General features: G+C 40.9%; 1 protein-coding gene across 1 annotated transcript in view; it reads left to right on the top strand.

The window, feature by feature from the left end:
• Positions 1–23,710, top strand: part of GRIN3B (glutamate ionotropic receptor NMDA type subunit 3B) — a 229,243-nt gene that overhangs the window by 163,229 nt on the left and 42,304 nt on the right. Inside the window, exon 2 of the mRNA XM_053700030.1 lies at positions 13,593–14,191. Within this exon, the coding sequence (XP_053556005.1) occupies positions 13,593–14,191 (599 nt within the window). The remainder of the gene's footprint in view (positions 1–13,592; positions 14,192–23,710) is intronic.

Genomic DNA, 23,710 nt, shown 5'->3' with positions numbered 1-23,710 from the left:
ACCTGATTTGAAAGAGATTATTTCAGACATCACTGGGGGAAAGGGCCACGCCCTCCCACAGGATAGGTCTTTTAAGGCTAATAATAAGCCTAATTTTCGTCCCTTTCGCAGAAACGGAACAGTCTCTAATTCTGTATCCTCTAAGCAAGAGGGTAATACTTCACAACCCAAACCAGCCTGGAAACCAATGCAAGGCTGGAACAAGGGTAAGCAGGCCAAGAAGCCTACCACTGCTACCAAAACAGCATGAAGGGATAGCCCCCGATCCGGGACCGGATCTAGTGGGGGGCAGACTTTCTCTCTTTGCTCAGGCTTGGGCAAGAGATGTTCAGGATCCTTGGGCGCTAGAAATAGTTTCTCAAGGTTATCTCCTGGAATTCAAGGAACTACCCCCAAGGGGAAGGTTCCACAGGTCTCAATTATCTTCAAACCAAATAAAGAGACAGGCATTCTTACATTGTGTAGAAGACCTGTTAAAGATGGGAGTGATACATCCAGTTCCAATAAGAGAACAAGGAATGGGATTTTATTCCAATCTGTTCATAGTTCCCAAAAAAGAGGGAACATTCAGACCAATTTTGGATCTAAAGATCCTAAACAAATTTCTCAGGGTACCATCGTTCAAAATGGAAACTATTCGAACGATCCTACCTACTATCCAGGAAAATCAATTTATGACTACCGTGGATTTAAAGGATGCGTACCTACATATTCCTATCCACAAGGAACATCATCAGTTCCTAAGGTTCGCTTTTCTGGACAAGCATTACCAGTTTATGGCACTTCCATTTGGATTAGCCACTGCTCCAAGGATTTTCACAAAGGTACTAGGGTCCCTTCTAGCGGTTCTAAGACCAAGGGGCATTGCAGTAGTACCTTACTTGGACAACATCCTGATTCAAGCGTCGTCCCTGTCAAAAGCAAAGGCTCATACGGACATCGTCCTAGCCTTTCTCAGATCTCACGGATGGAAGGTGAACAAAGAAAAAAGTTCTCTGTCCCCGTCAACAAGAGTTCCCTTCTTGGGAACAATAATAGATTCCTTAGAAATGAGGATTTTTCTGACAGAGGTCAGAAAATCAAAACTTCTAAGCTCTTGTCAAGTACTTCATTCTGTTCCTCGTCCTTCCATAGCGCAGTGCATGGAAGTAATAGGATTGATGGTTGCAACAATGGACATAGTTCCTTTTGCACGAATTCATCTAAGACCATTACAACTGTGCATGCTCAGACAGTGGAATGGGGATTATACAGACTTGTCTCCGACGATTCAAGTAGATCAAAAGACCAGAGATTCACTCCGTTGGTGGCTGACCCTGGACAATCTGTCACAGGGAATGAGCTTCTGCAGACCAGAGTGGGTCATTGTCACGACCGACGCCAGCCTAGTGGGCTGGGGCGCGGTCTGGGAATCCCTGAAAGCTCAGGGTCTATGGTCTCGGGAAGAGTCTCTTCTCCCGATAAACATTCTGGAACTGAGAGCGATATTCAATGCTCTCAGAGCTTGGCCTCAACTAGCAAAGGTCAAATTCATAAGGTTTCAGTCAGACAACATGACGACCGTTGCATATATCAATCATCAGGGGGGAACAAGGACTTCCCTGGCGATGAAAGAAGTGACCAAGATAATTCAATGGGCGGAGGATCACTCCTGCCACTTGTCTGCGATCCACATCCCAGGAGTGGAAAATTGGGAAGCGGATTTTCTGAGTCGTCAGACATTCCATCCGGGGGAGTGGGAACTCCATCCGGAAATCTTTGCCCAAATAACTCAATTATGGGGCATTCCAGACATGGATCTGATGGCGTCTCATCAGAACTTCAAGGTTCCTTGCTACGGGTCCAGATCCAGGGATCCCAAGGCGACCCTAGTAGATGCACTAGTAGCACCTTGGACCTTCAACCTAGCTTATGTATTCCCACCGTTTCCTCTCATCCCCAGGCTGGTAGCCAGGATCAATCAAGAGAGGGCCTCGGTGATCTTGATAGCTCCTGCGTGGCCACGCAGGACTTGGTATGCAGACCTGGTGAATATGTCATCGGCTCCACCATGGAAGCTACCTTTGAGACAGGACCTTCTTGTTCAGAGTCCATTCGAACATCCGAATCTGGTTTCCCTCCAACTGACGGCTTGGAGATTGAACGCTTGATTTTATCAAAGCGTGGGTTTTCAGATTCTGTAATAGATACTCTGATTCAGGCTAGAAAGCCTGTAACTAGAAAAATTTACCATAAAATATGGAAAAAATATATCTGTTGGTGTGAATCTAAAGGATTCCCATGGAACAAGATAAAAATTCCTAAGATTCTATCCTTTCTACAAGAAGGTTTGGAGAAAGGATTATCTGCAAGTTCTCTGAAGGGACAGATCTCTGCTTTATCTGTTTTACTTCACAAAAGACTGGCAGCTGTGCCAGATGTTCAAGCATTTGTTCAGGCTCTGGTTAGGATCAAGCCTGTTTACAGACCTTTGACTCCTCCTTGGAGTCTAAATCTAGTTCTTTAAGTTCTTCAAGGGGTTCCGTTTGAACCCTTACATTCCGTAGATATTAAGTTATTATCTTGGAAAGTTTTGTTTTTGGTTGCAATTTCTTCTGCTAGAAGAGTTTCAGAGTTATCTGCTCTGCAGTGTTCTCCGCCCTATCTGGTGTTCCATGCAGATAAGGTGGTTTTGCGTACTAAGCCTGGTTTTCTTCCGAAAGTTGTTTCCAACAAAAATATTAACCAGGAGATAGTTGTACCTTCTTTGTGTCCGAATCCAGTTTCAAAGAAGGAACGTTTGTTACACAATTTGGACGTAGTCAGTGCTCTAAAATTCTATTTAGAGGCTACTAAAGATTTCAGACAAACATCTTCCTTGTTTGTTGTTTATTCTGGTAAAAGGAGAGGTCAAAAAGCGACTTCTACCTCTCTTTCCTTTTGGCTTAAAAGCATTATCCGATTGGCTTATGAGACTGCCGGACGGCAGCCTCCTGAAAGAATCACAGCTCACTCCACTAGGGCTGTGGCTTCCACATGGGCCTTCAAGAACGAGGCTTCTGTTGACCAGATATGTAAGGCAGCGACTTGGTCTTCACTGCACACTTTTGCCAAATTTTACAAATTTGATACTTTTGCTTCTTCGGAGGCTATTTTTGGGAGAAAGGTTTTGCAAGCTGTGGTGCCTTCCATTTAGGTGACCTGATTTGCTCCCTCCCTTCATCCGTGTCCTAAAGCTTTGGTATTGGTTCCCACAAGTAAGGATGACGCCGTGGACCGGACACACCAATGTTGGAGAAAACAGAATTTATGCTTACCTGATAAATTACTTTCTCCAACGGTGTGTCCGGTCCACAGCCCGCCCTGGTTTTTTAATCAGGTCTGATGAATTATTTTCTCTAACTACAGTCACCACGGTATCATATGGTTTCTCCTATATATATTTCCTCCTGTCCGTCGGTCGAATGACTGGGGTGGGCGGAGCCTAGGAGGGATCATGTGACCAGCTTTGCTGGGACTCTTTGCCATTTCCTGTTGGGGAAGAGAATATCCCAAAAGTAAGGATGACGCCGTGGACCGGACACACCGTTGGAGAAAGTAATTTATCAGGTAAGCATAAATTCTGTTTTTTTGTTATATTTAATCGTGGTGATTCTTTTATATGTTTTGATGTCCCCTAGTAGATTATAGGCTTCTTTCAGATAATCTTTACGGTCCTGGACCACCAAACCCCCTCCTTTATCGGCAGCCCTGAAAATTAAATCAGTGTCCTCAGTTAATGTTTTTAGAGAAGCTTTTTCTTCTATAGTCAGATTGTTTTGTTTTGGATGCATCTTATTTTTCTTATCCAATACTTTAGATAAGTCATCGCACACTAATTTATTGAACAGTGAAACATATTCCCCCTGGTTATATACAGGGTAGAATGTGGACTGCTTCTTTAAACCACTATGTGTAATAGTTTCATATTCCTCATGTATGCTAAATTCTAGGATTTCCTCTGTCACTACATCTTGTGTATTTAGAGATGTGATTTCAGTGAAATTTTCATTATTTTCATTATTTAATTCCCGTAATGTAAGGAATAGAGATATATCATTGTGGTCTATTCTGTTATCAGGAATTTTATCATCCATAGTTTTTTTATTTTTAATTAGAAAATAACGTTGTAGCGTTAATTTTCTTATAAGTTTCTGGACGTCCATATATGTTTCAAATTTGTTTGCAAAGGTTTTTGGAGCAAAATTAAGACCTTTACTCAAAAGTTTATATTCGTTGTCAGTAAAGGTTTTACTAGAGAGATTAAAGATTTCTTTTTTACAATTCTCTATCTCCCTCTTTTTCTGTTTTTGTCTTCGAATTCTCTTTCCTCCCCTGACCCCTCGTTTGATTCTAGACGTCTTTTTGGATTTCTTTGTTTTTCCTGCTCTACATTGTTGCTTTGAAATCTGTTTCTTTGGGGTTTCCCCTGTTTCCAGGGGGAACCTCCTAAAAAATGCTGTTCATAATTCATATGTTCATTATGATTTGGACGCCAAGGTAATTTCGGTTTTGCTCCCTGTATTTCCCAACCCTCAATATAATTATCCTGTTGCAATGGAGCATATCTATTGTGATCTTCAGCTGTATTGACATAATGATCTTTTGGATTGTTATTCCTATAATTGTTACCTCCTAATTTTTCTTTATATTCATTTCCTTGATAGACTGGTCTTCCAGTTTTAAAATTACGATTATCATAATGATTATAATATGTATAGTTTGGATTAGATTTGAAATTAGTATAAGAATTATTGCCCTTTTTATGATAGTTGTTATGAATTTGTTTAGTTGTTGTTTTGGTTTTTGTTACTTTCGGAAAAATAGGTGTCCTAGGGTAGGTAGGTGTCTGACACTGTGTTTCCATATCTTTATCAGAAACTTCTCTATTGCTCCCAAGAGTTGTATTAGATGGATTAACAGTCTTGTTTTTATAGTTATAGACTGTATTATTTTTATAATCCTCTAAGGGCTCCATGTACGAAGCAGCGAAAGCTGCTCCGGAGCCTTTGCGGGGCAGGTTCGCATATGCGAGCCTGCTTCCCGCAATGTAAGAAGCAGCGGTCATTAGACCGCTGCTTCCTACACCCTACGCCACCTCTTAGGTGGCGAAGCAGAATCACCGAGAGCTCGCTCGCTCTCGGTGATTGACAGCCCCTTCAGTCGCGTGATTGGTCGCGCGACTGAAGGGGCGGGCATTACACACTCCGCTGAGTGTGTAATGATACATACGGGCAAGCGGATCAATAGATCCGCTGCCCGTGTGTAGCGGAGGCGGGCGGACAGCTTTGCGAGTTAAGACGCTGTCCGCCCGCCTCTTAGTACATGGAGCCCTAAATCACGCTTTAGTTTTTTTGCCTTATTGTATGATAATTCTTTATCAAAATTATCAATCCTTTTCTGAATATTCTCATTTAATTCTTTCCATTTTTGTTCATTTTTAAAGGGCTGTACTGTTTTTAGGGCTGATTCTATTTCTGATTTGACTTTTTCTAACTTCATTTCTCTGTATTTAATCAACAATTTAATTAATTTGATAGAACAGTCATGTAATATTTGTTACCACTCTGTACTAAATTCCACCTCTTCAAGGTCAAATGCAGGGAATTTAAAAATTCTCAGGCCTCTAGGGATAATTTTATGTAAAATGTAATTTTGTAATAGAATAAGGTCTTGCCACTCTTTAGCATCTGTGGTTAATAATTTCTCCAGGTGTCTAAATAGTGTTAGTGGGTCGCCTGTTGGTTGTTCAGTGATTTCACTTAATAGGTTAATCCCTCTATTTCTATTGTTTCTATTATTGTTATCACCAAAAGTGTTGAAAATAGAATCCTCCATAGTATCAGTGTGCTGCTGACTCATAATGATACAGAAAACATAACAAACAAAAGAAACGTGTCAGCGCTACTATTATGGATGGATAAGGGTATACAAATGTTATACTGATAATTAAGGATAATACCAGTATGGTTTTCAATCTCCCAATTCAGGGAAATCAGAGAGACAAATTATGAAGATATTATATACAAAATATCTAAAACTAGTTATATGATCCTCAGAATAAATAATTTAAAGATATTATATTCAATCAATATCAAAACTGCAAATCAATAATAATACTTAAAATTGATACACAATAAAAAACAAAATAATTAAAATATTTGTCTTCAATATAGAGATTCAAAGTCAATTTCCAAATGACTGTGTCTTTGTTAAAAGAATATAAGGATCTTACAATGTGTGGATGGTCCTCACCAAACAGTTTGGTGTCTGCTGCTCTTCTTAAGGTGTATCATAAAGAGATCCTTCAAATGGTGCAAAAACTGAAAAATAGAAGCAGAAGAGCGCAACCGGACTCAAGTGAAGATACATTTTAATAGTTCAACACATTAAAACAATAAAACAGCAGGTATTGAGCGTACCAGATAATAGTAAAATATAGGCATATAAGACACAAAGGGCTCCATGTACGAAGCAGCGAAAGCTGCTCCGGAGCCTTTGCGGGGCAGGTTCGCATATGCGAGCCTGCTTCCCGCAATGTAAGAAGCAGCGGTCATTAGACCGCTGCTTCCTACAGCCTACGCCACCTCTTAGGTGGCGAAGCAAAATCACCGAGAGCACGCTCGCTCTCGGTGATTGACAGCCCCTTCAGTCGCGTGATTGGTCACGCGATTGAAGGGGCGGGCATTACACACTCCGATGAGTGTGTAATGGTACATACGGGCAAGCGGATCAATAGATCCGCTGCCCGTGTGTAGCGGAGGCAGGCGGACAGCTTCGCGAGTTAAGAAGCTGTCCGCCCGCCTCTTAGTACATGGCGCCCAAAGTCTTTTAAGTATAGTGAAGTTACCACTCCACAGGGTCCACAGGGTCCTTGTCAGCAAAAAGCCCGGTAGTTAATCCAGTCCTCCGCAGCGTTCCTGTGAGTTGCGTGTATGCGGCTGATGAGCTGTGGATTGCTGCAAAAAGCCGATTCTGGTTTGTACCGGAAGTCTGTAACTGTCACTCTGAGTTCAGAGTCTCTGTGAAAGGAATCCTCGACGGCCGTTTCGCTCCTTGCCGCAGGAGCTTTGTCAAGAGGTTGCTATCCATTGTCAGCAATCTCCATAATATATACACAAGGTTAAAATGTGATAGGCTCACAACAAATAAAATGTGTCCTATGTTTGAAGCACCAATTATGTTCTATAATAAAAAGTTTAAATGGTACAAACTTGTAATGTACACATTAAAAATGCAAAAAATTTTTATAAAAACATGTTAAAAATATTGATGATGAAAGAAAAGAAAAATATTTTATGTCTAGTAATGATTAGATATATTGTCAAAGTCTAATACATTTTTTGGAACATGTCTTAATATAGGCTATTTTATCTAATAAGCCTTAAGCACATGGGAAAATCATACGAAAATGAGCTGATTCGATAAATATTAATAATATACACAAAGAGGGATAATGTATCTTAAATACATAGATAAATCCTACCTACATGAGCTACTATAAATGACACTGCTATTAAAAATATATATAAAAAATATGGGAAATCCTTATCAAAATGGGCTACTGAAATGTATTCCTCTAATACTTTTTTATTTTTTGTACTTTAGTTAGTTTATTTCATTGTTTTTATTTATAGATATTGTATTTAATTAATTTATTGATAGTGTAGTGTTAGGTTTAATTGTAAATAATTGTAGGTATTTTATTTAATTCATTTATTGATAGTGTAGTGTTAGGTTTAATTGTAACTTAGGTTAGGATTTATTTTACAGGTAATTTTGTAATTATTTTAACTATTTTAGCTATTAAATAGTTCTTAACTATTTAATAGCTATTGTACCTGGTTAAAATAAATACAAAGTTACCTGTAAAATAAATATAAATCCTAAAATAGCTATAATATAATTATAATTTATATTGTAGCTATATTAGGGTTTATTTTACAGGTAAGTATTTAGCTTTAAATAGGAATAATTTATTTAATAAGAGTTAATTTATTTCGTTAGATTTAAATTATATTTAACTTAGGGGGGTGTTAGTGTTAGGGTTAGACTTAGCTTTAGGGGTTAATCCATTTATTACAGTAGCGGCGAGATTAGGTCGGCAGATTAGGGGTTAATAATTGAAGTTAGGTGTCGGCGATGTTAGGGAGGGCAGATTAGGGGTTAATACTATTTATTATAGGGTTATTGAGGCGGGAGTGAGGCGGATTAGGGGTTAATAACTTTATTATAGTAGCGGTGCGGTCCGCTCGGCAGATTAGGGGTTAATAAGTGTAGGTAGGTGAAGGTGACGTTGAGGGGGGCAGATTAGGGGTTAATAAATATAATATAGGGGTCGTCGGTGTTAGGCGCAGCAGATTAGGGGTACATAGCTATAATGTAGGTGGCAGCGGTGTACGGAGCAGCAGATTAGGGGTTAATAATAATATGCAGGGGTCAGCGATAGCGGGGGCGGCAGATTAGGGGTTAATAAGTGTAAGGTTAGGGGTGTTTAGACTCGGGGTTCATGTTAGGGTGTTAGGTGCAGACTTAGGAAGTGTTTCCGCATAGCAAACAATGGGGCTGCGTTAGGAGCTGAACGCTGCTTTTTTGCAGGTGTTAGGGTTTTTTTCAGCTCAAACAGCCCCATTGTTTTCTATGGGGGAATCGTGCACGAGCACGTTTTTGAAGCTGGCCGCGTCCGTAAGCACCGCTGGTATCGAGAGTTGAAGTTGCGGTAAATATGCTATACGCTCCTTTTTTGGAGCCTAACGCAGCCCTTCTGTGAACTCTAAATACCAGCGGTATTTAAAAGGTGTGGCCAGAAAAAAGCATGCGTAGCTAACGCACCCCTTTGGCCGCAAAACTCTAAATCTAGGTGTAACTTACTACAGCTTGATTTCAGACACATTCTCTCTCAGAACACAGAGAAAAAAACATAGACTTTTTCACTCAACTGCTTCAGTTGCCCTCTAACTTACTACAGCTTGATTTCAGACACATTCTCTCTCAGAACACAGAGAAAAAACACAGACTTTTTCACTCAACTGCTTCAATTGCCCTCTAACTTACTACAGGTAGCCTTCTGGAAAACAGCTTCATTATATTTTACCTACTAAGTTGTTTTATTGTATGTGTTTGTATATTTAGTGATAATTCCTTTTGTTTTTATTTTAAATGTATATATTACAGGCTGTGCTAGTCATAATTTGCATAGTTTAAGCAGCTCTTGTCCATTTATCTGTCTATTTGTTTTAATGGTTTTATTTCACCCCTTGTATGTCTGTCTTATCTCTGTAATATTTTGTTTTTTGATGTGCTTTTATTTTTTTTGGTTTCTGCATGATTGACCCTTAGCTTAAAATGTCCATAAATGTACTCTCCCACTCATTTTAACACACTTTCGCTGGGCCATCATTAACCAATATATCTCTCTCCTTCAGCTTGATTTCAGACACATTCTCTCTCAGAACACAGAGAAAAAACACAGACTTTTTCACTCAACTGCTTCAATTGCCCTCTAACTTACTACAGGTAGCCTTCTGGAAAACAAAAAAACCTTCCCTTGATCCTACCTCCCCATCCAACTACCGCCCTATTTCCCTCCTCCCTCTTGCTTCAAAGCTTCTCAAAAAACTAGTATATGCACGCCTATCCCATTTCCTTACGTTAAACTCCCTTCTTGACCCGCTGCAATCTGGATTTCGTCCCTATCACTCCACAGAGACAGCTATTGTTAAGGTCACCAACGACCTACTTACAGCTAAATCAAAAGGCCACTTCTCTGTGCTTATCCTCCTTGATCTGTCTGCAGCCTTTGACACTGTCGACCACCCTCTTTTGCTCCAAACCCTCCAATCCTTTGGCATCTGTGACACAGCCCTTTCATGGATCTCTTCTGACCTATCAAACCGTACCTTCAGTGTTGCCTTCCCTGGGGCCTCCTCTGCCCCGTCACCACTTTCTGTCGGAGTACCGCAAGGCTCTGTCCTCGGTCCCCTTCTCTTCTCAATCTATACATCATCACTAGGTTCCCTAATTAAGTCCCACGGTTTCCAATATCATTTGTATGCCGATGACACCCAAATCTACTTCTCTGCACCACACCTATCTCCTTCCTTGCAAACCCGTGTCACTAACTGTCTTTCTCACATCTCTTCCTGGATGACCTCTCACTACCTCAAGCTAAATCTCTCCAAAACTGAGCTCCTCATTTTCCCCCCTTCTTCCAAAATCTCCACCCCCAATATCTATATAACTGTCGACAACTCCATCATTACCCCTACCCCGCATGCCCGATGTCTCTGGGTCACATTTGACTCAGATCTTTCCTTCACTCCTCACATTCAGTCCTTGGCTACAGCCTGCCGCTTCCACCTTAAAAACATCTCTAAAATTAGACACTTCCTTACACAAGACACAACTAAGATTTTAATCCCCTCTCTCATTCTTTCCCACCTTGATTACTGCAACTCTGTCCTCTCTGGTCTCCCCACCTGCCGCCTAGCTCCTTTACAATCCATAATGAATGCCTCTGCCAGACTCATCTTCCTTACACGTCGCTCTTCATCTGCTGCGCCTCTCTGCCAATCCCTTCACTGGCTTCCTCTTGCCTCTAGGATCAAATACAAAACTCTCACTCTTACATACAATGCCTCAACTGCACTGCTCCCCCCTACATCTCAGACCTTGTCTCCAGATACTCTCCCTCCCGTCCCCTTCGCTCTACTCATGACCTCCTACTCTCCTCCTCTCTTGTCACCTCATCACACTCCCGTTTACAGGACTTCTCCAGACTGGCTCCCATCTTGTGGAACTCTCTGCCTCGCTCCACAAGACTCTCTTTTAGTTTTAAAAGCTTCAAGTGCTCCCTAAAGACTCTACTGTTCAGGGACGCATATAACCTACGTTAACCTTTCCTAATACCAGTTCCTCTCCTCCACTGCAATCCCCTGAACCCCCTTAGCATGTAAGCCTAAAAGTCCAGCTGTTTGTAGATCACCTTCTTAAGAGCTGACTACAACAGTGCAACTCTTGGCAGGGCCCTCTACCCTATAAATGTTTAGTTGTACTCCCCCTTTGTTTATAGCGCTGTGGAATCTGTTGGCGCTCTACAAATAACCGATAATAATAATAATAATAATAACTTAGGTTAGGTTTTATTTTACAGGTATATTTGTATTTATTTTAACTAGGAAGTTATTAAATAGTTAATAACTATTTAATAACTATTCTACCTAGTTAAAATAAATACAAACTTGCCTGTAAAATAAAAATAAATCCTAAGATAGCTACAATGTAACTATTAGTTATATTGTAGCTATCTTAGGGTTTATTTTATTGGTAAGTATTTAGTTTTAAATATGAATAATTTATTTAGATTTATTTAAATTATATTTAAGTTAGGGGGTGTTAGGGTTAGTGTTAGACTTAGGTTTAGGGGTTAATACATTTAATATAGTGGCGGCGGTGCAGGGGGGCAGATTAGGGTTAATAAATATAATGTAGGTGGCGGCAGTGTAGGGGGGGCAGATTTGGGGTTAATAAATATAATGTAGGCAGCGGTGGGCTCCGGGAGTGGCGTTTTAGGGGTTAAACACTTTATTTAGTTGCGGCGGGGTCCGGGAGTGGCAGGATAGGGGTTAATAACTTTATGTAGGTGGCAGCGGTATAGGGGGCGGAAGATTAGGGGTTAATATGTATAATGTAGGTGGCGGTGGGCTCCGGGAGCAGCGGTTTAGGGGTTAATACATTTATTAGAGTTGCTGTGGGCTCCGGGAGCGGCGGTTTAGTGGTTAATAACTTTATTAGGCGATCTTAGGAGAGCGTATTGGTGCCGTTGAATGCAAAAAAGTTGACGGCTTGATAAGTAGATGCCTTAGTCCGAACTTTAAATGAGTAGTAGATTTTTTTCTGACAAATTTCAGTTATGTCTATTATGTGACGTGAATATAAACGTATATTCTGTGAATTCTTACACATGCTCAGTAAGAGTTGGTGACTCAAAAAGTGTAAATATAAAAAGACTGTGCACATTTTGTTAATAGAAGTAAATTGCAAAGTTGTTTAAAATTGCATGTTCTATCTGAATCATGAAAGTTTAATTTTGACTTGAGTGTTTCTTTAAATGAACACTGCTATATTAATACACTTTTTACCTCTGTGATTACCTTATATCAAAGCCTCTGCAGACTGTCACTTTATCTCAGTTCTTTTGACAGACTTGCATTTTAGCCAATCGGTGCTACAATAAATAACTCTACGGGAGTGAGCACAATGGTATATATTTGAAACACATGAACTAACAATGTTTTACTGTGAAAAACTGTCAAAATGCTCTGCGATAATAGGCGGCCTGCAAGTGCTTAGAAATTAGCTTATATGCCTACCTAGGTTTAGTGTTTATGCCTACAGCTTTAGAAATAGAATACATAGAGAACAAAATGTCCACCCTGCTGAAGAAAGAGAACGGAAACAAACAGAAGACCGTACACATGAAGCATGCTTATACTCTCACCTACTATACACCATTTAAATGCTATCACTCAATCACCACACTATTCACCTTATATTACAACCAGCCCTACAACCCCAGATTACCACAGTGCCTCTCAGCCAACAGTCTTGTTCACCTCAGATATATTCAGTCTCTTACCACACCATCTACAACTACTGTAAGAAATCTATAATTTAGTACCTTGCTCTTTTGATGTCTTTTTTTTCAGCAATGAGTTTCAAACTCATCTATATTATTGCTCCAGAGAATGCAAAATTTCATGTATATTTTGTTGTGTTGTCCCCTTTTAAAGCAGAATTACTCTCCTTTCTGATTTCTCTATAACTAATTGCTCTGCTTTCTTTTAATCTGAGAAGGTAGTCATTTTTATGTATAAATTGACAAGATTAATTTCTAATGGAATTTATTCTCCTTCAAAGATGATGCCCTGAGCTTGGTCCTTACTGGCCTATGTTTAATAAATCTCAGCTGTAGATTGATTGGAGCCCTCTCCCAATATCAAGTTGTTCAGGTAATCACAGTTTTATCACTAAGTAATACAGGGGTGAATTATTTAGAAATGTACTTCAGTCTGGTGCATTTCTCTGTTTGCTAGTTTGTACATGGTCACCATTTCCATATATGTTTTGTATCCCAGAAGACCATACAAACCCTTACTGAAAATAGTAGGTTGAGGTTCATAGTTTAGGGTGCTTTGTGGACCATGGTATTTGTCTACCTGTGGGTACTTGATCACTGGTGAATTATGAGAGTGGTAATTCTACATTATTTTTTCATACTGCCAGCATCATTGAAATTGCCAGGTGGGCCAGTGTTTTAGAGAATAAATCAATCAATTAGTGTGTTAAGAAACAACATTTTTGTATGTAGTTTAGTACAGCCTGATGATTTTAAGTATTTGGTGTGGTTAGAGAAACATTTAACATGGTTTGTTGGAGTTCGATTAGTTCACTTATGTTGTGTTTGAAAACATTTGAGAGCTTTTGATAGAAATAAATTTTTTTTTTTTTTTTTGTTAGTGAAATATATTTGCTTTCGGTTTATTTCCAGCGTATCATCTTTTTTGCTTTTGCAGAATCCCTTCCACCTTTGTATGGACACACGAAGCTCAGTTGATGCCCTGATGGAAGTTCTTATCAGTGTTTTACAGAACAGCAGTGCAGAGGAACTGACCCTTGTCACTTGCCACCCATGGAACAGTGCCAGTATTCTGAGTTACCTGAGCACCAACACCAGCTTAGTGACACGAGCTGTTCTTAATGTTCACTCCTTAGATGACTCTGGTGTAGTATCCTACCTACAGCAGCATTTTGAGGCCATAAGGGATCTTCCATCTCCACTGTTGCTGCATGGCTGTGATGCTCGTCGCTCTGCTCTTGTGTTTCGTGCAGCTAGAGACTGTGGACTAGAGCCACAAGAGTTTCACTGGATGATTGAAAATCCCCTTAATGTTGAAGAGATGCAGACAGAGGGAATGCCACCGGGTCTCCTAGCTTATGGTGAGGTCAGTCGGCCCAGCTTGGAGAAGTTTGTTCGTGATGCAGTAGGACTTGTTACACGGGCTATTTCCAGTGCTGTGCGAGTCAGGCCAGACCTAGCTCTTATACAAAGCATGGTGAACTGCAATGATAAGCAGTCTGTGAAAAGCGAGTCATCTGGCCTCTATCTTTCCAGGTAAGAGAATATAACTAAATTATAAAGCACTAACAATATTTAAAAATAAATCTTGTATGATATGCAAAACTATGCAATAATAAAAGTCTATTGCCTAATATTAGATGCATTGTTTTGTTTTTTAAAGTGCAGTTCACATTGTGGATGATATCAACCAAAGACAAGATTGAAGTAAATTAAACCAGAAGAGGCCAGTGTATCAATAATTATGTATTTTTGTAAAAACAAAGTAGGAAAGTCCACGCAATAAGTGACTTAATCTTATAAAAATACTTCCTCTTAGAAATGGAGACAGAGCAGTAGGGAGAACATGTAGCTTAATTAATTATTTAAATGGATGATTCACTATATGGTCTGTGTAAGGTTATAACACCTAGACCTTATGAATCTGGTAAGAATTGCTCAGTGTTTATTAATCTTCATTACATACGTGCTACATCAGGGATACTATTATGTCAATTAAAGAAATACTTGTGATGATTGTAAACTTTAACGATTTAAAGCCCAGTATCAAATAATACTCTTAAAAACAGGGGCACTTTAATTCATTAAAGTTTGCAATGATGTTTCATTAGCATATCGATGACAATCCGGCTTCCTCTAATCGTTGCGTTGCCCCATGAGCTGGATGCCAAAGGAGGTACACAATGTTTGGAGGAACCTGATTTGTCATTGATTCAGCTATTGAAAGCAGCAGATGCGGGCTGTGTATCGGCATTATGTTTACCATAACCCAAGGTATGTTAAAAAATAAGCATCATTGTAAACTTTAATGAATTAAAGTGCCGCTGTTTTGAAGAGTATTATTTGATACTGGGCTTTAATTCGTTAAAGTTTACAATCACTTTAAGTTGTTTTTTTTACATTTTTTATCATTCTCTCTGATAAGGCTTACCCAACCAAGGACACAACAATGGAGAAAGAAAATGAAAAATGTGATAATTACTAAATTCCATAAAAATTATAATCTGAAAATAAGTAAATAAAGGCCTAGATTACAAGTGGAGTGGTATTGATAGAGCAGGATGCACTATCCATATTGTGGGCCCATGCTAAGAATAGAGCACAATCTAGTATTATGAGTCCATGGGAAAGAAGAATTACCACAGAATGTTTGGTTCATCCTATACTTTTAATGGATAGCGTGTTTGCTCTAAACATTGCTCATATTACAAGTTGTGAGTTATGTATTGCACTTGAGCACTAAAAACGTTGGTCCAACTTGAGACCTAAAGTAAAGTGTTAGGGGTAAAATAAAATTATTATAAAACACATATTGAACATATTAAAATAAAGTACTGCTTACATTTATAGGTTTTTATATAGGTATAAGTCAATGTATTGTATATGTTGTGTGTGTATATATATATATATATATATATATATATATGTGTGTGTGTGTATATATTTACACATCCACTGCACTCTCAAACCAGACTAGGTACACATCCTTTGACCCTGTAAAACTCGCAACCCGTGGTGCTCCCCAGTACTCACAGCCAGCTGCACAGCTTTCAGGGGCTCAGACAGTTAATCCAAGACAAACATGGGGGCAAAGCCCATAGGGAAAATTACAAAACAAAATAATTAACACAACACATAGACATTCTGGCATTCTCTTCCAAGCACACAGCTAGATTAAAAGCAAAATGGAACAGTTAGTTAAAGGATTTGGCCAAATGGTGATAGGCCCAGGATCACATCAAGGTCTGTTCCTCTCTGGGTCCTTAACCTACAGCAACATAATGCATGCCTTCAACCAAACATACTGAGATACAAACAAGGGTTACACAAGCCTTTTGTATTTTTCCTAGACACATACAAAACATGGAAATGGATTGCGCTCTCAAACCGGACTGGGTACACAGCCTATGACTCACAGCCCTAGATGCTCACCAGCACTCACAGACAGCTGCACAGCTTTCAGAGGCTCAGGCAGTTGTATGTGTATGTATGTATGTATGTATATATATATATATAGATACATACAGGCTCTGCCCTCAGCCCCCTTCTCTTCTCAATCTACATGTCCTCACTAGGTTCCTTAATAAAGTCCCACAGGTTTCATTATCATTTGTATGTCGACGATACTCAAATCTACCTCTCTGCACCAGAACTATCTCCTTCCTTGCTAACCCATGTCACTAACTGTCTCTCTCTCATATCTCATCTTGGATGTCCTCTCACTACCTAAAGCTAAATCTCTCCAAAACTGAGCTTCTTATTTTCCCCCCTTCTTCCAAAATCTCCACACCCCATGTCTCTATAACTGTTGACAACTCCATCATTACCCCAACCTCACATGCCTGATGTCTAGGGGTCACACTTGACTCTGATCTTTCTTTTACTCCTCACATTCAGTCCTTTTCTAAAGCCAGCCCTTCCACCTTAAAAACATCGCTAAAATTAGACATTTCCTTACAAAAGACACAACAAAGATTTTAATTCACTCTCTCATCCTTTCACGCCTCGACTACTGCAACTCTATTCTCTCTGGTCTCCCTAGCTCCTTTACAATCCATAATGAATGTCTCTGTCAGGCTCATCTTCCTTGCACGTCGCTCTTCATCTGCTGCACCTCTCTGCCAATCCCTTCACTAGCTTCCTCTTAACTCCAGGATTAAACACAAAATTCTCACTCTGACACACAAAGCCCTAAATTGCACTGCTCCACCCTATATCTCAGACCTTGTCTCCAGATACTCTCCCCCCCCGTCCCCTTCGCTCCGCTCATGATCTCCTACTCTCCTCCTCTCTTGTTACCTCCTCACATTCCCGTCTACAAGAGTTCTTAAGACTGGCTCCCATCTTATGGAACTCTCTGCTTTGCTCCACAAGAATCTCCCCTTGTTTTAAAAGCTTCAAGTGCTCCCTGAAGACTCTACTATTCAGGGACGCTTGCAACCTACACTAACCTTCTTATCTCCACTGATATCCCCTAAAACCCCATAGCATGTAAGCCTATGAACCCAGCTGTTTGTAGTTCACCTTCATAAGAGCCGACTACAACAGTACAATTCTCAGCAGGACCCTCTCTCCCCATTTGATCCCTGTAATAGATTTTTTTTATCTATATATACCACCCATATTTATAGCGCTGCGGGAACCTGTTGGCGCTCTACAAATACCTGATAATAATAATATTTCTCTTGTTAGGTGTATCCAGTTCACGGATCATCCATTCCTTGTGGGATATTCTCCTTCCCAACAGGAAGTTGCAAGAGGATCACCCACAGCAGAGCTGCTATATAGCTCCTCCCCTAACTGCCATACCCAGTCATTCTCTTGCAAGCTCTCAACATAGCTGGAGGTAGTTAGAGGAAAGTGGTAAAATATAGTTCGTTTTTTCTTCAATCAAAAGTTTATTGTTTTTAAATGGTACCGGAGTGTACTATTTTATCTCAGGCAGCATTTGCCTGCGTTTTTCTATGATCTTAGCAGAAGTAACTAAGATCCACTGCTATTCTCACATATGTCTGAGGAGTGAGGTAACTTCAGAGGGAGAATGGCGTGCAGGGTATCCTGCAATAAGGTATGTGCAGTTAAGTTTTTCTAGGGATGGAATTTGCTAGAAAATGCTGCTGATACCGGATTAATGTAAGTTAAAGCCTAAATACAGTGATTTAATAGCGACTAGTATCAAGCTTGCTATCAGAGGTATATACTCTGATTAATGTGCAATATAAAACTTTTGCTGGCATGTTTAATCGTTTTTATATATGCTTTGGTGATAAAACTTATTGGGGCCTAGTTTTTTCCACATGGCTGGCTTTATTTTTGCCTAGAAACAGTTTCCTGGGGCTTTCCACTGTTATAGTATAAAAGTTACAGTTGTTGCAGTTAAAATTACAAACTGTGACATTCAGCTTCCCTCAGCAGTCCCCTGCATGCTATAGGACATCTCTGAAGGGCTCAAAAGGCTTCAAAAGTAGGAGCTGTGGCAGTTGTTATGACTGTTTAAAAAACATATTTTTCGTTTTGTTAATCTGTTTTTTGTATTAAGGGGTTAATCATCCATTTGCAAGTGGGTGCATGCTCTGCTAACTTGTTACATAAACTGTAAAAATTTCGTTAGTTTAACTGCCTTTTTTCACTGTTATTTCAAATTTTGGCAAAATTTGTTTCTCTTAAAGGCACAGTAACTTTTTTTTATATTGCTTGTTAACTTGATTTAAAGTGTTTTCCAAGCTTGCTAGTCTCATTGCTAGTCTGTATAAACATGTCTGACATAGAGGAAACTCCTTGTTCATTATGTTTAAAAGCCATGGTGGAACCCCATAGGAGAATGTGTACTAAATGTATTGATTTCACTTTAAACAATAAAGATCAGCTGTTATCTTTAAAAGAATTATCACCAGAGGATTCTGATGAGGGGGAAGTTATGCCGACTAACTCTCCCCACGTGTCGGACCCTTTGACTCCCGCTTAAGGGACTCACGCTAAAATGGCGCCAAGTACATCAAAGACGCCCATAGCGATTACTTTGCAGGACATGGTGGCAATCATGGATAATACCCTGTCAGCGGTATTAGCCAGACTGCCTGAATTCAGAGGAAAGCGTGATAGCTCTGGGGTTAGACGTAATACAGAGCGCGCAGATGTTTTAAGGCCCATGTCTGATACTGCGTCACAATATGCAGAAGCTGAGGAAGAGCTTCAGTCTGTGGGTGACGTCTCTGACTCGGGGAAACCTGATTCAGATATGTCTACTTTTAAATTTAAGCTTGAGAACCTCCGGGTGTTGCTTGGAGAGGTTTTAGCTGCTCTGAATGACTGTGAAACAATTGCAGTGCCAGAGAAATTGTGTAGACTGGATAAATACTACGCGGTGCCGGTGTGTACTGACGTTTTTCCAATACCTAAAAGGTTTACAGAAATTATTACTAAGGAGTGGGACAGACCCGGTGTGCCGTTTTCCCCCCCTCCTATTTTTAGAAAAATGTTTTCAATAGACGCCACCACACGGGACTTATGGCAGACGGTCCCTAAGGTGGAGAGAGCAGTTTCTACTTTAGCAAAGCGTACCACTATCCCTGTCGAGGACAGTTGTGCTTTTTCAGATCCAATGGATAAAAAATTAGAAGGTTACCTTAAGAAAATGTTTATTCAACAAGGTTTTATCCTGCAGCCCCTTGCATGCATTGCTCCTGTCACTGCTGCTGCGGCGTTCTGGTTTGAGTCTCTGGAAGAGGCCTTTCAGACAGCTACTCCATTGACTGAAATACTTGACAAGCTTAGAACACTTAAGCTAGCTAATTCTTTTGTTTCTGATGCCATTGTTCATTTGACTAAACTAACGGCTAAGAATTCTGGATTCGCCATCCAGGCGCGTAGGGCGCTATGGCTTAAATCTTGGTCAGCTGACGTGACTTCAAAGTCTAAATTACTTAACATTCCCTTAAAGGGGCAGACCCTATTCGGGCCTGGTTTGAAGGAAATTATTGCTGACATTACTGGAGGTAAGGGTCATACCCTTCCTCAGGACAGGGCCAAATCAAGGGCCACACAGTCTAATTTTCGTGCCTTTCGAAACTTCAAGGCAGGTGCAGCATCAACTTCCTCTGCTACAAAACAAGAGGGAGCCGGCCTGGAAATCTAACCAGGCCTGGAGCAAAGGCAAGCAGGCCAGAAAGCCTGCTGCTGCCTCTAAGACAGCATGAAGGAACGGCCCCCTATCCGGCAACGGATCTAGTAGGGGGCAGACTTTCTCTCTTCGCCCAGGCGTGGGCAAGAGATGTTCAGGATCCCTGGGCGTTGGAGATCATATCTCAGGGATATTTTCTGGACTTCAAAGCTTCCCCCCCCCCCCCCCCACAAGGGAGATTTCACCTTTCGAGATTATCTGTAAACCAGATAAAGAAAGAGGCATTCTTACGCTGGGTGCAAGACCTCCTAATAATGGGAGTGATCCATCCAGTTCCACAAGGACAGGGATTTTATTCAAATCTGTTTGTGGTTCCCAAAAAAGAGGGAACCTTCAGACCAATTTTGGATCTAAAGATCTTAAACAAATTCCTCAGAGTTCCATCGTTCAAAATGGAAACTATTCGGACAATCCTACCTATGATCCAGGAGGGTCAGTACATGACCACAGTGGATTTGAAGGATGCTTACCTTCACATACCGATTTACAAAGATCATCATCGGTTCCTAAGGTTTGCCTTTCTAGACAGGCATTACCAGTTTGTGGCTCTTCCCTTCGGGTTAGCTACAGCCCCAAGAATTTTTACAAAGGTTCTGGGGTCTCTTCTGGCAGTCCTAAGACCACGGGGCATAGCAGTGGCCCCTTATCTAGACGACATCCTGATACAGGCGTCAAACTTCCAAATTGCCAAATCTCATACGGACATAGTGTTGGCATTTCTGAGGTCGCATGGGTGGAAAGTGAACAAGGGAAAGAGTTCTCTATCACCCCTCACAAGGGTTTCCTTCCTAGGAACTCTGATAGATTCTGTAGAAATGAAAATTTACCTGACGGAGTCCAGGTTATCAAAGCTTCTAAATTCCTGCTGTGTTCTTCACTACATTCCGCGCCCTTCGGTGGCTCAGTGCATGGAAGTGATCAGCTTAATGGTAGCAGCGATGGACATAGTGCCATTTGCGCGCCTACATCTCAGACCGCTGCAATTATGCATGCTCAGTCAGTGGAACGGGGATTACACAGATTTGTCCCCTCTGCTAAATCTGGATCAAGAGACCAGAGATTCTCTTCTCTAGTGGCTATCTCGGGTCCATCTGTCCAAAGGTATGACCTTTCGCAGGCCAGATTGGACAATTGTAACAACAGATGCCAGCCTTCTAGGTTGGGGTGCAGTCTGGAATTCCCTGAAGGCTCAGGGATCGTGGACTCAGGAGGAGAAACTCCTCCCAATAAATATTCTGGAGTTAAGAGCAATATTCAATGCTCTTCTAGCCTCAGTTAGCAACCCTGAGGTTCATCAGATTTTAGTCGGACAACATCACGACTGTGGATTACATCAACCATCAAGGGGGGACCAGGAGCTCCATAGCGATGTTAGAAGTCTCCCAGATAATTCGCTGGGCAGAGACTCACTCTTGCCATCTATCAGCGATCCATATCCCAGGTGTAGAGAACTGGGAGGCGGATTTTCTAAGTCGTCAGACTTTTCATCCGGGGGAGTGGGAACTCCATCCGGAGGTGTTTGCTCAATTGGTTCATCGTTGGGGCACACCAGAATTGGATCTCATGGCATCTCGCCAGAACGCCAAGCTTCCTTGTTACGGATCCAGGTCCAGGGACCCAGAAGCGATGCTGATAGATGCTCTAGTAGCACCGTGGTTCTTCAACCTGGCTTATGTGTTTCCATCGTTTCCTCTGCTCCCTCGACTGATTGCGAAAATCAAACAGGAGAGAGCATCGGTGATCTTGATCCCGCCTGCGTGGCCACGCAGGACCTGGTATGCAGACCTGGTGGACATGTCATCCTTTCCACCTTGGCCTCTGCCTCTAAGACAAGACCTTCTACTACAAGGTCCTTTAAATCATCCAAATCTAATTTCTCTGAGACTGACTGCCTGGAGATTGAACGCTTGATTTTATCAAGGCGTGGCTTCTCCGAGTCAGTCATTGATACCTTAATACAGGCACGAAAGCCTGTAACCAGGAAAATCTACCATAAGATATGGCGCAAATATCTTCATTGGTGTGAATCCAAGAATTACTCATGGAGTAAGGTTAGGATTCCTAGGATATTGTCCTTTCTCCAAGAGGGTTTGGATAAAGGATTATCAGCTAGTTCTTTAAAGGGACAGATTTCTGCTCTGTCTATCCTTTTGCACAAGCGTCTGGCAGAGGTTCCAGACGTCCAGGCATTTTGTCAGGCTTTGGTTAGAATTAAGCCTGTGTTTAAACCTGTTGCTCCTCCATGGAGCTTAAACTTGGTTCTTAAGGTTCTTCAAGGAGTTCCGTTTGAACCCCTTCATTCCATTGATATCAAACTTTTATCTTGGAAAGTTCTGTTTTTGATGGCTATTTTCTCGGCTCGTAGAGTCTCTGAGTTATCAGCTTTACAATGTGATTCTCCTTATCTGATTTTCCATACAGATAAAGTAGTTCTGCGTACAAAACCTGGGTTTATACCTAAGGTAGTTTCCAACAAGAATATCAATCAAGAGATTGTTGTTCCATCATTGTGTCCTAATCCTTCTTCAAAGAAGGAACGTCTTTTACATAATTTGGACGTAGTCCGTGCTTTAAAGTTTTTCTTACAAGCGACTAAAGATTTTCGTCAAACATCTTCCCTGTTTGTTGTTTACTCTGGACAGAGGAGAGGTCAAAAGGCTTCGGCAACCTCTCTTTCTTTTTGGCTTCGGAGCGTAATACGCTTAGCCTATGAGACTGCTGGACAGCAGCCCCCTGAAAGGATTACAGCTCATTCTACTAGAGCTGTGGCTTCCACCTGGGCCTTTAAAAATGAGGCTTCTGTTGAACAGATTTGCAAAGCGGCGACTTGGTCTTCGCTTCATACCTTTTCAAAATTTTACAAATTTGATACTTTTGCTTCTTCAGAGGCTATTTTTGGGAGAAAGGTTCTACAGGCAGTGGTCCCTTCCATTTAAGTACCTGCCTTGTCCCTCCCTTCATCCATGTACTTTAGCTTTGGTATTGGTATCCCACAAGTAATGGATGATCCGTGGACTGGATACACCTAACAAGAGAAAACATAATTTATGCTTACCTGATAAATTTATTTCTCTTGTGGTGTATCCAGTCCACGGCCCGCCCTGTCCTTTTAAGGCAGGTCTAAATTTTAAACTACAGTCACCACTGCACCCTATGGTTTCTCCCTTCTCGGCTAGTTTCGGTCGAATGACTGGATATGGCAGTTAGGAGAGGAGCTATATAGCAGCTCTGCTGTGGGTGATCCTCTTGCAACTTCCTGTTGGGAAGGAGAATATCCCACAAGTAATGGATGATCCGTGGACTGGATACACCACAAGAGAAATACATTTATCAGGTAAGCATAAATTATGTTATCTTAAGTCTAAGGCTGTGACCTACGTAGTACGAAAAAAAAGTATAAAAAAAGTATGAAAAACCCCCCATTAAATTACAGAAAATAATAAAATAATTACAAGTTTTTTTAAACTAATTACACCTAATCTAATCCCCCTAATAAAATAAAAAAGCCCCACAAAATAATAAAAAGCCCTACCCTATACTAAATTACTTAAAAGGGCCTTTTGCAGGGCATTGCCCCAAAGTAATCAGCTCTTTTACCTGTAAAAAAAAGTACAATACCCCCCAACATTAAAACCCACCACCCACACACCCAACCCTACTCTAAAACCCACCCAATCCCCCCTTAATAAAACCTAACACTAACCCCTTGAAGATCACACTACCTTGAGAAGTCTTCACCCAGCCGGGCCGAAGTCCTCAATGAAGCCGGGCGAAGTGGTCCTCCAGACGGGGAGAAGTCTTCATCGAAGCCGGCCAGAAGAGGTCTTCCGGATGGGTAGAAGTCTTCATCCAGGCAGCATCTTCTATCTTCATCC

Source organism: Bombina bombina, chromosome 2 (assembly GCF_027579735.1).
Source record: "Bombina bombina isolate aBomBom1 chromosome 2, aBomBom1.pri, whole genome shotgun sequence".
NCBI lineage: Eukaryota > Metazoa > Chordata > Amphibia > Anura > Bombinatoridae > Bombina > Bombina bombina.
Note: the sequence above shows the minus strand (reverse complement) of the source record. Positions and strands in the feature narration are given on the sequence as shown.